Genomic DNA, 14,091 nt, shown 5'->3' on the forward strand with positions numbered 1-14,091 from the left:
TCTCAGTTCTTGGACAGTAGTGTTCTGTGGAACCACTAGAAAGCAAGCATTAAAAATTGTAGAGGCTTATTTAACCTCCAGGAGAACCAGGACTGAAGGATGGAGCCCTGCAAATGTAATCATATGCCCTTAGCTCCTAGGATAAATGTCAACATCATTCTCCTTCTCAAAGGCTGAAATGGTAATCTAAATTTATTCTAAAGGATTAGATTTGAAAATGCTTTCTTTGTCAGGTAAAGGATGGCCTTAACCAGAAGCCAGAAAAAGGAGAAAATGGAATCAGGTATGTATTTTTCTTTAAAACTTAAGTTTAAGAAGCTGATAGCTTCTTATGGAAGTAATGCATTCCCATAGTAAAGTCCAACTGCAGCAAGGCTATAAAATGAGAGTATAGGGAGAGATGAACCATGAGAGACTAGGGACTCTGAGAAAAAAACTGAGGGTTCTAGAGGGGAGGGGGTGGGGGGATGGGTTAGCCCGGTGATGGGTATTAAGGAGGGCACGTACTGCATGGAGCACTGGGTGTTATATGAAAACAATGGATCGTGGATCACCACGTCAAAAACTAATGATGTATTGTATGGTGACTAACATAACATAATAAAATTTTTTTAAAAAATGAGAGTATAGGGATTTGTCCCAAGAATGTAAAGCAGTTCAATATTTAAAAAAAATCAATATCATCTATCATCTTAATAAACTAAAGAGAAAAACCCATATCATCATATCCTGCATCCTGGATGCAGGAAAAGCATTTGATAAAATTCAGTGTCCATTCATGATTTTAAAAAAACCCTCGGCAAACTAGTAATTGAAGGGAACTTCCTTACTCTGAAAAAGGATATCTAAAAAACCCAAGCTACCATTATACTTAATGGTGAAAGTCTCATTGCTCTTCCCATAAGATTGTCCACACCCTCCACTCCTATTCAACATCCTTCTGAACACCAGTGCAGTGAGACTAGAAAAAAAAGAAAAGCATCTTGATTGGAAAGGAAGAAATAAAAACTATTCCTACTTACGGATGACATAAGTACCTGCACAGAATGTCCCAAAGACTCTACCAAAAAAGTTCATAGAATCAATAAGTGAGTTTAGAAATGAGTGTAGAGGGCGCCTGGGTGGCTCAGTTGGTTAAGCGACTGCCTTCGGCTCAGGTCATGATCCTGGAGTCCCGGGATCGAGTCCCGCATCGGGCTCCCTGCTCGGCGGGGGGTCTGCTTCGTCCTCTGACCCTATCCCCTCTCATGTGTTCTCTCTCTCTCATTCTTTCTCTCCCAAATAAATAAATAAAATCTTTAAAAAATAAATAAATAAAATAAAATAAAAAAAAGAAATGAGTGTAGAAATGTTACAAAATATCAGATCGACAACAAGCATCATATTTCTATATACTAGCAATGAATGATTGGAAACTGAAATTTTAAAACTATACAATAGCTCCAAAAAAAAATAAAATACTAGGTACAAATCTAATAAAAACATATATAAGATTTGAGAGCTAAAACTACCAAAGGCTTATGACAGAAATTAAGGATGAGTGAAATAAATGGAAAGATACGCTGGGTTCATTGATTAGAATACTTAATATAGTGACAATGTCAGATTGATCCATAGGCTTAGTGCAATTACTATCAAAATCATAGCATTATTTTTCTGTGATTTTTCCAGTTTTATTGAGGTACAAATGACAAAATCAATATATTTAAAGTATACAGTATGATTTGATATATGTATACGTTGTGAAATATTTACCACAGTCAAGTTAACGCAATCACCTTACAGTTACCTTTTATATGTGTGTGTGATAAGAATGCTTAAGATCTAACCACTTAGCACGTTTGAAGTATATAATATAGTAGGAATTATAGTCACCATGTAGTACATTAGAACCTCAGAACTTATTCATCGTGGAACTGAAAGTTTGTACCTTTCATGCAACATCTCCCTGTTTCCTACCCCCCAGTCCCTGGCAACCACCATTCTACTGTTTTTTTCTTTTTTTCTTTTTTAAATGTTTTATTTATTTATTCATGAGAGTCAGAGAGAGAGATAGAGAGAGGCAGTGGTAGAGGGAGAAGCAGGCTTCCCACCCAGCAGGGAGCCCGACGCGGGACTCGATCCCAGGACCCTGGGATCGTGACCTGAGCCGAAGGCAGATGCTTAACCATCTGAGCCACCCAGGCGCCCCTCTACTGTTTTTTTCTATGAATTCAACTGTTTTTTAGATTCCATATATATGTGATACCGTGCAGTATTTGTCTTTCTCTGTCTGGCTTGTTTCACTTAATGTTTCTCGGTTCATCTATGTTGTCACAATGGCAGGGTTGCCTTCTACTTAATGGCTAAATAATATGTATTTTAATACATACATATAGATATATAGACATAGGTGAATTAAATTTCCCTCCAAACTAAAAACACTTGTTCTGTCAATCTCACTGTTAAGAGAATGAAAAGGTAAGCTACATACTGGTATAAAATATTTACAAATCACATATCAGACTAAGTATCTGTATCCAGAACATATAAAGTACTCTCACAACACAATAATAAGAAAATAACCCGGGGCGCCTGGGTGGCTCAGTCGTTAAGCGTCTGCCTTCGGCTCAGGTCATGATCCCAGGGTCCTGGGATCGAGCCCCGCATCAGGCTCCCTGCTCTGCAGGAAGCCTGCTTCTCCCTCTCCCACTCCCCCTGCTTGTGTTCCCTCTCTCGCTGTGTCTCTCTCTGTCAAATGAATAAATCTTAAAAAAAAAAAAAAGAAAGAAAAAGAAAATAGCCCAGTTTAAAAACAGCAACAGACTTTGACATTGCACCAAAGAAGATATACAGATGGCAAATAAGCACATGAAAATATGCTCAACATGATTGGCCATTAAAAAATATAAATTAAAACCACGGTGAGTTGCCTGACATACCTCTTAGATGGATGTAATAATTTTTTAAAACTGACTATACTAACTGCTTATGAGAAGATAGAGCAAGCAGAACTCCCGTGCTTTGCCTGGTGGGAGTGCAAAATGGTGCAGCCACTCTGAAAAACAGTGAGGCAGTCTCTTATAAAGTCAAATGTATATTTACCATACAACCCAACCGTCCCACTCTCAGATATTTATCCTAGAGAAATGCAAACTTATGTTCACATAAGAACCTAAACATAAATGTTCACAGAAACTCTATTTGTAATTACCAAAGATTGGAAGTCACCCAAATGACCTTCAGTGGGTGATGGATAAACAGACAATAGACTATAGTATATTCATACAACAGAATATCACTTAGGAAAAAAGGAACTATTGATACATACAGTAACATAAATGAATTTCAAATGCATTATGCCATGAAAGAAGCCAGTCTCAAAAAGTTACATACATACTGTGTAGTTCCATTTACATGGCATTCTGGAAATGGCCAATAAATAAATAAATAAGGATGTGGGAACAGATTAGTGTTTGCCTTGGGTTAGGAGTGGAGGAGAGGTTTGGCTATGGGTCAGCATGAGGGAGATGCGGGGGCCAATGGAACTGGTCTGTATCTTGGCCGCGATGGTGTTTCTCTGAATCCAGACGTGTTAAAATTCATAGAACTGTACACCAAAAAGCCAATTTACTGTAAATACACTTTTTAAAAGATTTTATTTATTTATTTGGGAGACAGAGAGCACTAGAGGGGGCAGAGAGAGAGGGAGAAGCAGACTCCCCGCTGAGCAGGGTGCCTGATGCGGGGCTTGATCCCACGATCTTGGGACTCCAGGATCATGACCTGAGCCGAAGGCAGACACTTAACCGACTGAGCCACTCAGGCGCCCCTGTAAATACACTTTTTAAATAAGATGGGAAAATTAATTAATTAATTAATCATCTCTTTACCTCTGGCTTGTTTCACATTGTTAACCTTTGTAATATTTATCTTTGTGTGTACTCCATGTGCTAGGTCAATTCTAAAAATGATTAATAAACAGGATTTACAGGTTAACTATCAAAATATTAGTCACAATGTAATAAAAGTCTGAAAGGGAAAGAAATGTAACTTTATATCCTTGAAAATATAGCCTCAAGTGGAAATGTTCTGAATGTCAAGATTAATTAGAATATCCGATTACATACCCTGAATTGTTTGGTGGTACCACATCTTTAAACCAAGGTTTTCTTGCACAGCTTTTGTGTTTTCCTGTGACTCACTTGGCCTCTTTTTGGCAAAAGCATGAGCTTCTGTCTTCAGGGTGATCCAGAGAATGGATCCAGGGAATTCACCTTCCTCTTTGAGAACCAACTCCTCAGCATGCTCTTTGATGTAACAAGGCCATTTGCTCTGTAGTCCTGTGATGCCACTGTCCTCATAGAATTTTCACTGTCTGCCCAGGTTAGCACCTTTCTTTCTTGAATTCTGGGTCATCTTTCTTGTTTGGCTGCAGACTTGTGCTCAAATATCTGACCAAGAAAAGCTGTGAGGCAATTTGCCAAGTCCTTGCTTGCCTGAAAATGCTTTTCTGTTCTCATACTTGGTCATAGGTTGGCCACCATTTTCTTCCCAGAACTCTGGAGGCTTGTGTCTATTGGCATCCAGTGCCTAGTTGTGCTCACACACACACACGCACACACAACATCTGCCACTCTCTGTAGTGATTTAAGTTTCCTTTTACCAAGCTTTGGGGATCTTCTTTCTCCTTGGTGTTCTCACATCTCTCTGCAGTATAACTACATGTGGGTAGTAGCCAGCACTAGGTCTTTTTGATTTTTGGTTCCTTCTCATTTTCTTTGTTCTCTCCTGTATGAGTTTGCTAAGGCTGCCATCACAGAGTACCACAGGCTGGAAGCCTTAAACAACAAAAATTAGTTCCTCATAGTTCTGGAGGCTAAAAGTCCAACATCAAAGCACTGGCTGGGTTAGTTTTCTCTGAGGCCTCTCCCCTTGGCTTAAGATAGCCATCCTCTCTCTGTGTCTTCACATGGTCTTTCTTCTGTGTGTCTGTGTGCTAATCTTATAAGAACACCAGTGATCTTGGATCTCTCATGACCTCATTTTACCTCTTTAAAGACCCTACCTCCAGGGGCACCTGGGTGCCTCAGTCAGTTAAGCATCTGCCTTCAGCCCAGGTCATAATCTTGGGGTCCTGGGATCAAGCCCCACGTAGGGCTCTGTGCTCAGCAGGGAGCCTGCATCTCCCTCTCCCTTTGCCCCTCCCCCGACTCGTGCATGTGCGCACACACTCTCCCTCTCTCTGTCTCTCAAATAAATAAGATCTTAAAAAAAAAAAAGACCCTATCTCCAAATACAGTCACATTCTGAGGTCCTGAGAGTTAGGACTTCAGCATATGAATTGGGGTTGGGGTGGAGACACAATTCAGCCCATAACATCTTCTTTTGTGCCTTCTGGATTGTTCCTCTGTCCTGCATACCTGCACATACATACAACTATCCTATCAGTTCTGGAAGGAAATCTTCTGTTGCTGGTCATCTGGCCCTTTCCTAATCTTTGTATCTGAGTCTGAGCTGGAAGTACCTCTGGGATGTCCATTGTGGCTCAGAACCATTGTTTTGATTTCTACAGAAATGTCTCCTAACTTTGGAAACTTTGAACAGTCTAAACTGTGGTATCCTTTCTTGTTCTGGTGCTATGCTAAAGCTTCATTCTTCTTTAAATGGTCTTTGTTGAGATCTTGGGAAAGAAGGACACCTAAAATCAGCAACATTTTACCCCGCCAACCCACCCATGTGGTAGAAGATAAGCCAGAAACTCTTTTCTTGTAATTGGCAACATCAAATCTTTAATGCATCAAAGGATTTATTATTTCAGCAACGTCCAGGAGACAATCCATAAAAAAGGAAAGTCCTGAAAAACTAGTGTCAGAAACTAACTGATAAATAGAACAACTTTGAGAAAGTCAGGAGGTTGGATTTTGGAGTAATATATGAATTAAAAAAAGAGTACACAGAATTTTAAACAAAATGGAATTGTTTTAATTATGTGGTATCGTAAGTTGCAAGACTTACATGGACTACCTTCAACAGAGTCCTTTAAGTGAAGTGACTGGGGCATCTGGGTGGCTCAGTTGGTTAAGCATCCGACTCTTGATTTTAGCTCAGGTCACAGTCTCAGAGATGTGAGATCGAGCCCTGCATTGGGCTCCATGCTGAGCATGGAGCCTACTAAGGATTCTCTCTCCCCTTCTCTGTTTTCCCCTCCGTCCAATTACATGTGCTCGCTCGCTCTCTCTCTCTCAAAAAAAAGTGACAATACTTGGGTCAAAATTAGTTGAGAATTTGATATGATCTTTCTCATGAATCTTTTAACATTACATATTGCTACATATGTATATATTCACAATGTTCTTGAGCATGTTTTTAAACGTAATGTATTGTCCTGTGTATGTTCTGCAATATCGTATATTATAAAATATCATTTTAATATTTACCCATATTACTATATGTATCCCTTATCTACTCACTTAAACTACTATATAATATTCCATTGCATGCATATACCACAATTTATTTATCCATTCTTTTCTTCAAGGAAATTTAGGTTATTGCCATTTTTCCAAACAGTGCCCCAATTCACATTCATATATGATTTTTTTTTTTGTCCGCATGTACAAAGTTTCTCTAGAGAGGTGGCCTTAAAGCTTTTATCACATCCAATAAAAATATTTGAGCTTATACCCATAATGCATGAATATGGTATCTGTTAAAAATTATACATATAATTATTATACCAAATTAATATGTACACTATAAATACTTTAAAAATATATTAAGAGATTGAGAAAAATAAAAAATCAATATCTTACAGGTATTTTTATTCATTAGTGTAGATGATGTGATTATATATGCTTCATTCGTTTCTAAAAAGCTCAATTTAAGATTTAGAAAAATCTATGCATGGGCTTGGTTGTAAGTTCAGTTTATTTCAATCCTTGGTTTTCATGATTGTCATACTGAAAAAGATACTTCAAGGAGGGAGTATGGTCAGGGCAAAACTGACCATAAGTAGATTAAAAAGAAATCTTCATTTAAAGATGGTTGTGGTTTTATTAAAATAATTTTGGTACTAGGACAGCTGGGATACCCACAAAGGACTGAAGTCAGACCCTACCTGATAACACACACAAAAATGTATACAGTGGATCATAAACCTAAATATAACTAAGACAATAAAATTTATAAAAGAAAAATAGGAGTAAATCTTTGTGACCTTGGGTTAGACAGTGTTTTCTTGGATATGAAGCCAAAAGGACAAGCAACAAAAGAAAAAAATAGTCACTTGGGATTCATCATATTGGAAAGCTTTAGTGCTACAAGTGATATCAAGACAGAGAAAAGACAGCCCATAAAATAAGAGAAAATATTTGCAAATCATATATCTGATAAGAGGTTCCAAATACATAAAGAACTCTTACAGCTCAAGAGTAAAAAGACAACACACTTTTTTAAATGGGCAAAGTATTTAAAGAGACATTTCTTGGGAGCCTGAGTGGCTCAGTCGTTAAGCATCTGCCTTCAGCTTCAGTCATGATCCCAGGGTCCTGGGTTCGAGCCCCACGTCAGGCTTCCTGTTCGGCGGGGAGCCTGCTTCTCCCTCTCCTGCTCTCCCTTCTTGTGCTCTCTCTCTCTCTCTGACAAATAAATGAATGAAATCTTTAAAAAAAAAAAAAAGACATTTCTCCAAGGAAAATATAAAAACGGTCAAAAAGCCTAGGAAAGATGCGCATTGTCTTTAATTATTAGGGAAATGCAAATCAAAACCACAAAGAGATACCACTTTACACTCACTAGGCTCTAACCAAAAACCAAAACAAAAACAACCAAAAAACAGGCAATAACAACTGTGGGTGGGGATGTGGGCAAATCGGAAGGCTTTTACACTGCTGGTGGGAATGTAGAATGATAAAATGATACAGACACTTTGAAAAACTGTTCCTCAAAATGTTAAACAGAGAGTCACCCTATGAGCCAGCATTTCACTCCGAGGCGTCCACCCAACTATGAGGCCCCTGTTGAACCCGGGTCAGGGTTCCGTTTTCTATGTTAAGCATCTGTCAAACTACACCAAGTGAAATGCCCAGGGACTTTAGGGCCTGAGCTTAATTCAGAGAAATGTTCTCCCAGTACCTAGAATTTGACCAGTATTACTTTTTGCCACAAAGCTGATGAAATTTGGCCACGTATTTTAGGAATGTACAGGTTAAATTGTTCTCTGCAATACTTGGGTATACGATCTTATTACTGCCCATTCTTTAAATTGGTTAATCTGCTGAAAGCTTTCATTCAGCTGTCTGGTAAGAAAAATCAACTAGTCGTATTCGGGGCGCACCCTTCTCTCTGATATACTATAAGAGTGTCAGGGTCTTCTATAGCCTGGAACATTGAAGGAAGGGATCTAATCATCTGTCCACACTGTCGCCATCTATATGGCCCTTTGAAGGCAAGCAACTCAGCTGGCTCCATGTGAAGCTTAGGCATAGGAGACTTGGCAGCTCCTGGAAGCCTTGAGACCTAGCACCAGGGCCTGTGGGTGCTACACCCCCATCTGTATTCTAGCAGAGTGCCAGTCACCATCACTCCAGGTCCTACAGACTCAGTCTTCCCTCTCTGAGGGGAGTTCCCCAAAATTGTCTCTGGTTGCTGGACCGACCCTCTTCTTCCTCTCCACTCTTTGGGGCCCCTCCCTGCTCAGGCTCCCAGAGGTCAAGGACAGAAAATGGCCTTCCATCCTCAACCCCCAGAAAGAAGACCGGATGGACACTGTTAGGGTACTAAGCAACTTCAACTTTGGTCCTTTAGCTCTAAAGCTTCTGAGCAAGGAACACAAAGTGCTGCCTTCCTGAAGCAGGGACCAGCTCCTATTTCCATCCAGGCTAATATCCCAACCTACCATTGAAATAGCTCCCAGTTACCAAGTACTTAGAAAAGCTCCAGGCAGAAGACTGCGGTCACTTCTTTTGGGTGTGTTCTCATGAATGGGTGAACAAGGACAAACCTAGGGTGGCTTCCTTCTGCCTTTATAAGTCTAGAAATCTTCCATAAACATCTTAAATTCCTTCCAAAAGAGAGCACAGCCCAAGTTCAGGTGCACGTACTGTGACCTAAAGCAAAGTATCCCATAGTCCAGTCACAAAACCAATGGTTTTCTGTTTCAGATTTGTAAATAGTTTTAATGAGAGCCTCAACATCACAATGGGCGAGAAAGCTTATGTGAATGTGACCAGTCACAATGCCAGCGAGTATCAGTTTTTTTCTTCCGGCGTGTAAGTACCTGTCCTGGACGCTGTGCTCCCAAGTTCAAGGATTTCAAGTCTTTTTCTTTAAACACTACATTGAAGCTGTTAACACCAGGAATGTTAAACTATATTATTCTCTCTTTCCATAGAAAACACGTTAAAATAAACTCAACACAACAGACTCCAAAAGACTGTGTAAATGATTTCCAATCACCCAGCCTTGAGTTTGGTAGTGCATTCACCTATGTAATCGGAAAGCAGGTCAGTAAGTCGTTCTGTTGAATCAGAAGTTCTTTTTTTTTTTTTTTTAAAGATTTTATTTATTTACTTGAGACAGAGAGAATGAGAGAGAGAGAGCACATGAGAGGGGGGAGGGTCAGAGGGAGAAGCAGACTCCCCGCCGAGCAGGGAGCCCGATGCGGGACTTGATCCTGGGACTCCAGGATCATGACCCGAGCCGAAGGCAGTCGCTTAACCAACTGAGCCACCCAGGCGCCCCTGAATCAGAAGTTCTACTAAACACTTAGAACCTGGTAATGATTGAACTGGAAGTAATATTAGCATCTGTGTTTTAAATGGGCTTAGAATTCATTCGGTTCACCACTAATTCTTTAACTTACTGTTGACTTAAGTTTGCTGTTATTTTTAGAATAAAAATAGACTGACTGAGTCTGACTGAAAGTCCACGTTGACCAGTATTTGATGCCTCTTCATAGACTATTTACATGGACTTACGAACTTTGAGTTCAAAGAGATGGCAATGTTTTAAACAAATCTGACATCCAATCTGCTCTCTGATTTAAGAGGAAAACACTAGTGGACAGATTTTCAAATCCCACCAAGGCCATTTCAGCATGAGGATAAAATGCACTGTTGCATATTGCCATTTAAAAAGTGTACTTATTTGGGGTGCCTGGGTGGCTCAGTCATTAAGCGTCTGCCTTCGGCTCAGGTCATGATCCTAGGGTCCTGGGATCGAGCCCCGCATTGGGATCCCTGCTCAGTGGGGAGCCTCCTTCTCCCTCTCCCACTCCCCTTGCTGTGTTCCCTCTCTCGCTGTCTCTCTCTCTCTCAAATAAATAAATAAAATCTTTAAAAAAATAAATAATAAAATAAAAAATAAAAAGTGTACTTACTTGACAAATCATAGGACGTGATTCTAGAAGTCCAAACTCCATTTGCCTGTTTGAGCAGTTTTTATTCTAGAAGCAGTTCTCCATTTGAATTTCTTCTTGCTTTTGCCTTATTGGTTTAGGATACTGGCTGCCCCAAATTGCACATGTTTGAAGATATTCCACCCAACACGGTTAACATGGCTCTGCAGATCCCGCAGTATTTCCTCCTCACCTGCGGAGAGGTGGTTTTCTCTATCACGGGACTGGAGTTCTCATATTCTCAGGTCTCTTGGTCATTGTTTCTAGCACCCCTCCCCCACACCCCTGCCTTCAAAAAATGCTGTTGGGCCCTAACTTCAATAAGCAATGTATTTATAGTTTAAATGATTCTGGGGGGCGGGGGGAGATTCTAGAAAGCATTATGGTATCTTCCGCCAAACAAGTTTTTTGAGAAACCCGTCATGTTTTTATTGAATAATAATATGACTCTGTTTAGCTTCTTGGGCACATATGTCATATGACTCTGCATTCCCACCTCATTTCCTAGAGATTTAGAGTCCTGAGTGGGAAAAACTATATTAATTACTGTGACCAGGATCATGATAGGCAGCAGATTCTATATTCTGAAACAACTAAACGATGTCAGCTGTTCATCATGGTGTTCATTTCTGGGTTGTGTACTCGTAATCATTAAGGCTCAGGTGAGATCTCTCCAGAACTACCAGTAAACACACTGATTAAGGCCTAGCTTTCAAAAGTTAAAAGATATTATTGCTTTCAACTGTTAAAGATGAGACTCATGAGGTAAATTTTGCCAATTAGAGCCTAGTTTCTCAACAATTTCATCAAAATACAGTTAAGGTCGTTGTGGCCCTACAACGCCTAGCACCTTTAAGTCTTGCAGTAAAAATCGTAAATATGAGTTGGACAATCCCTTTCTGTGATGACCTCACAATCGAATAAAATGACTATATCATAGGTGACAAGAGGGGTTCGGTGACATGGCAGCGAAGCTCACAGCAGAGCAAGCTTCTGGCCCAGAGAGCGGCTTCCATTTAGGGGAAAGAGAATGGGATGGATGGCTTTGCTTGGAAACTCTTCTATAGACATAGAATTGATTCATCTATAGATTTGCCCACTTAACTCAGGACAACAATTTTGCAAGGCTGTGGAGAGTGGGAAACAAGGGCTTCTTGTATGTTCGGGCCTGAGTGTTTGGGGTGTCTTGTTATCCGAGTGATAATCCTTTTTATATGTGAACCAACCTGACTTCCGATGTGCATTTTTAGGGCAGACTGCCCAACTAAATGCACTGGTAAGTGTGTTCTCCAGCTCCGTGGTTGCCATCTAGATAGGGGTCGACCGTAAACAATGGCGTATGACATATGTGCCCAAGAAGCCCAACAACCTGGGGTGTTGTTTCCCCAGGCCCCCTCCAACATGAAGTCAGTGCTTCAAGCAGGATGGCTGTTGACGGTGGCCGTTGGCAACATCATCGTGCTCATAATAGCAGGAGCAGGCCAGATCAGCCAACAGGTATGAGGTGGGGAAAGAGACCGTGTGTGTCCGTGATCGTCGTGATGACTCTCCCTCACCCCCTGTGTATACACATGGTCATCTAGGCTAACGGCTGAATAAAACCAGCTGGAGAGGGTGATGACCAAATGGGCTTTTGGCCTAGTGTGTGCAGATTCTTCATATTTCTACTTGGTGTTGTACAGCTGGAAAGTGACAACCAAAATACCCAGATTTGGGTTAACGTGCCTATACCCTAATATGGTTTCCTATTAAAGGAAAGATCTTTCCTAGCTTCAGTGAATGCAGCGTAATGGCCCCAAGACAAACATGTTTTCCAGAAAGTTTCATGACACCTAAAGTTAGAGCCATTCTGAAGGTGGTTGTAATTTTTCCAGCTAACATGAAGTGAGGGCTTTTCTGAAACTGAAACTCTCTCCTTCAGCATTTCAGCATATGGCGCCTAAGGAGGTTGCCCCTTCCCCTATCTGTTTCTTCACTCCCCCCTTCAAGTCCCATCAGAGCATGGGCTCATGCTGTGTGCTCATAACCTCAAGATTCTGCCAAAGAATAATATGGAGGTCTTAAGTTAGAACAATTCAGCACATTATTTTTTGCTCAAGAGTACTGGGTGCTGTTCTGTTGGTCCCTATCCTTCTAGAGGCCAGCTCTGTCCCTTAACATGGGTTTTTCAGAAATTTTCTCTCATCTTCCCAGAGTCTTGGTTTCTGCCCTCCAGTGTGGTTACAAAAATGTTATCTTTATACTTGGGCATTCAAGAAAAGCTGGTCATTCTGTATCTATGGTAGTCGCCTACCAATTTTCCATCACAGTTTAATTGCAGAGCACCTTCTACCTAGACGTAGCAAGAAAATGCACTCACAATGCATACAGTACCATAACATGCATTGTTTTTGTTTTTTTCTTGCTCCAACTCCACTTCCTTCCAAGTGGGCTGAGTACATTCTATTTGCGGCATTGCTCCTGGCTGTCTGCGTAATATTTGCCATCATGGCCCGATTCTATACTTACATCAATCCGGCGGAGATTGAAGCTCAATTTGATAATGAGGATGAGAAAAAGAACCTGGAAAAGATGCATATACATTCCACGACGGCTCCTGTCTCGCAGACCCAGATGTGAATGTCAGGAAGCAAGTGGAAGACGGACTGGGTCCAGAACGTGCCCTTACTTCTGTCCCCTGGTTGCAGGACATTCTGATGGGGAAGACTTCAGAATTGTGAACCAAGAAAGCTCTTTTCCAAGCAGCCAGCAATGAACCTAAAACTCTGGAAGAAGTCCTTTCCTTTTAAGAAAAGTCATATTTAAAGCATGGAGATACATACACACACATACACCCTTGTTTCTACAACGATGAATACACACCCTGCCTTTAACTCCTTTTCTGCCACATAAATGAAGTTATTTTGGACTAACTGGTCATTTTTTGAAGGGGTGGCAAAGTTCCATATTGTTTGCATTTTAACCCTCTTTGAAAACACCGTTAAATGAGGCAGGAGCCGATGTGAAAAGTGAATTTACATGCTTTAGAATGGCATGTAATAATAAGCACCAGCTCGTATTAACTGATAACTTTACCTTTTGTTTTTTTTGTTTTATTTTTTCCATTCCTTAGCTCTTTTTAAATTTTGTATGACTCAAAAGACCACTCAGGTAAAGGCCAGTAATGATTTTTGGACTTTCAAGTATGAAATACATTCCTGTTCTTAAGAATAAGTGTCAGTGTGTTTTGGGGGTAGGATAAGAAATCCTTAACCTGTGTCCCGATTCTAAAAGTTGTGTATGCTCAATAAAATGTCATCAGGAGTTGATAAAAGTATGAACAAAAGCAATGGCCACATACAATAAATTCCAGGAACATGAAATATCAAGGTTTGTTTCTTCCTGGTCCTATTTTTCCTGGGGATATAGATACCTATGCTTCTTTTTTATTACTAAGAGCTTTGCAGGTGCATATTTATGTACCATCTTGAAGTGTTTTTCTCAATACAACCATTTTTTCTGCTTGAACAAAAATTCCTTTTTTTAAAAACATTTATTTATTTTAGAGGGGGGGGGGCAGAGAGAGAGAGAATCTCAAGCAGACTCCACACTGAGCGCAGAGCCCAATGTGAGGCTCGATCCCACAACCCCAAGATCACGACCTGAGCCGAAATTAAGAGTTGGACACTTAACCAACTGAGCCACCTAGGCGCTCCCTCGAACAAAAATTGTTG

General features: G+C 40.4%; 1 protein-coding gene across 1 annotated transcript in view; it reads left to right on the forward strand.

Annotated features, from left to right (window-relative positions):
- Positions 1-13,765, forward strand: part of SLC15A1 (solute carrier family 15 member 1) — a 37,147-nt gene extending 23,382 nt beyond the window's left edge. The window contains exons 17-22 of the mRNA XM_035003146.1: positions 234-283; positions 9,144-9,251; positions 9,374-9,485; positions 10,480-10,623; positions 11,768-11,875; positions 12,806-13,765. Coding sequence (XP_034859037.1) covers positions 234-283; positions 9,144-9,251; positions 9,374-9,485; positions 10,480-10,623; positions 11,768-11,875; positions 12,806-12,997 — 714 coding nt within the window. The 3' untranslated portion in view covers positions 12,998-13,765. The remainder of the gene's footprint in view (positions 1-233; positions 284-9,143; positions 9,252-9,373; positions 9,486-10,479; positions 10,624-11,767; positions 11,876-12,805) is intronic.
- Positions 13,766-14,091: the final 326 nt, after the last annotated feature.

This window comes from Mirounga leonina, unplaced genomic scaffold (genome assembly GCF_011800145.1).
Source record: "Mirounga leonina isolate KUSES-001 unplaced genomic scaffold, KU_Mleo_1.0 Mir_127, whole genome shotgun sequence".
NCBI lineage: Eukaryota > Metazoa > Chordata > Mammalia > Carnivora > Phocidae > Mirounga > Mirounga leonina.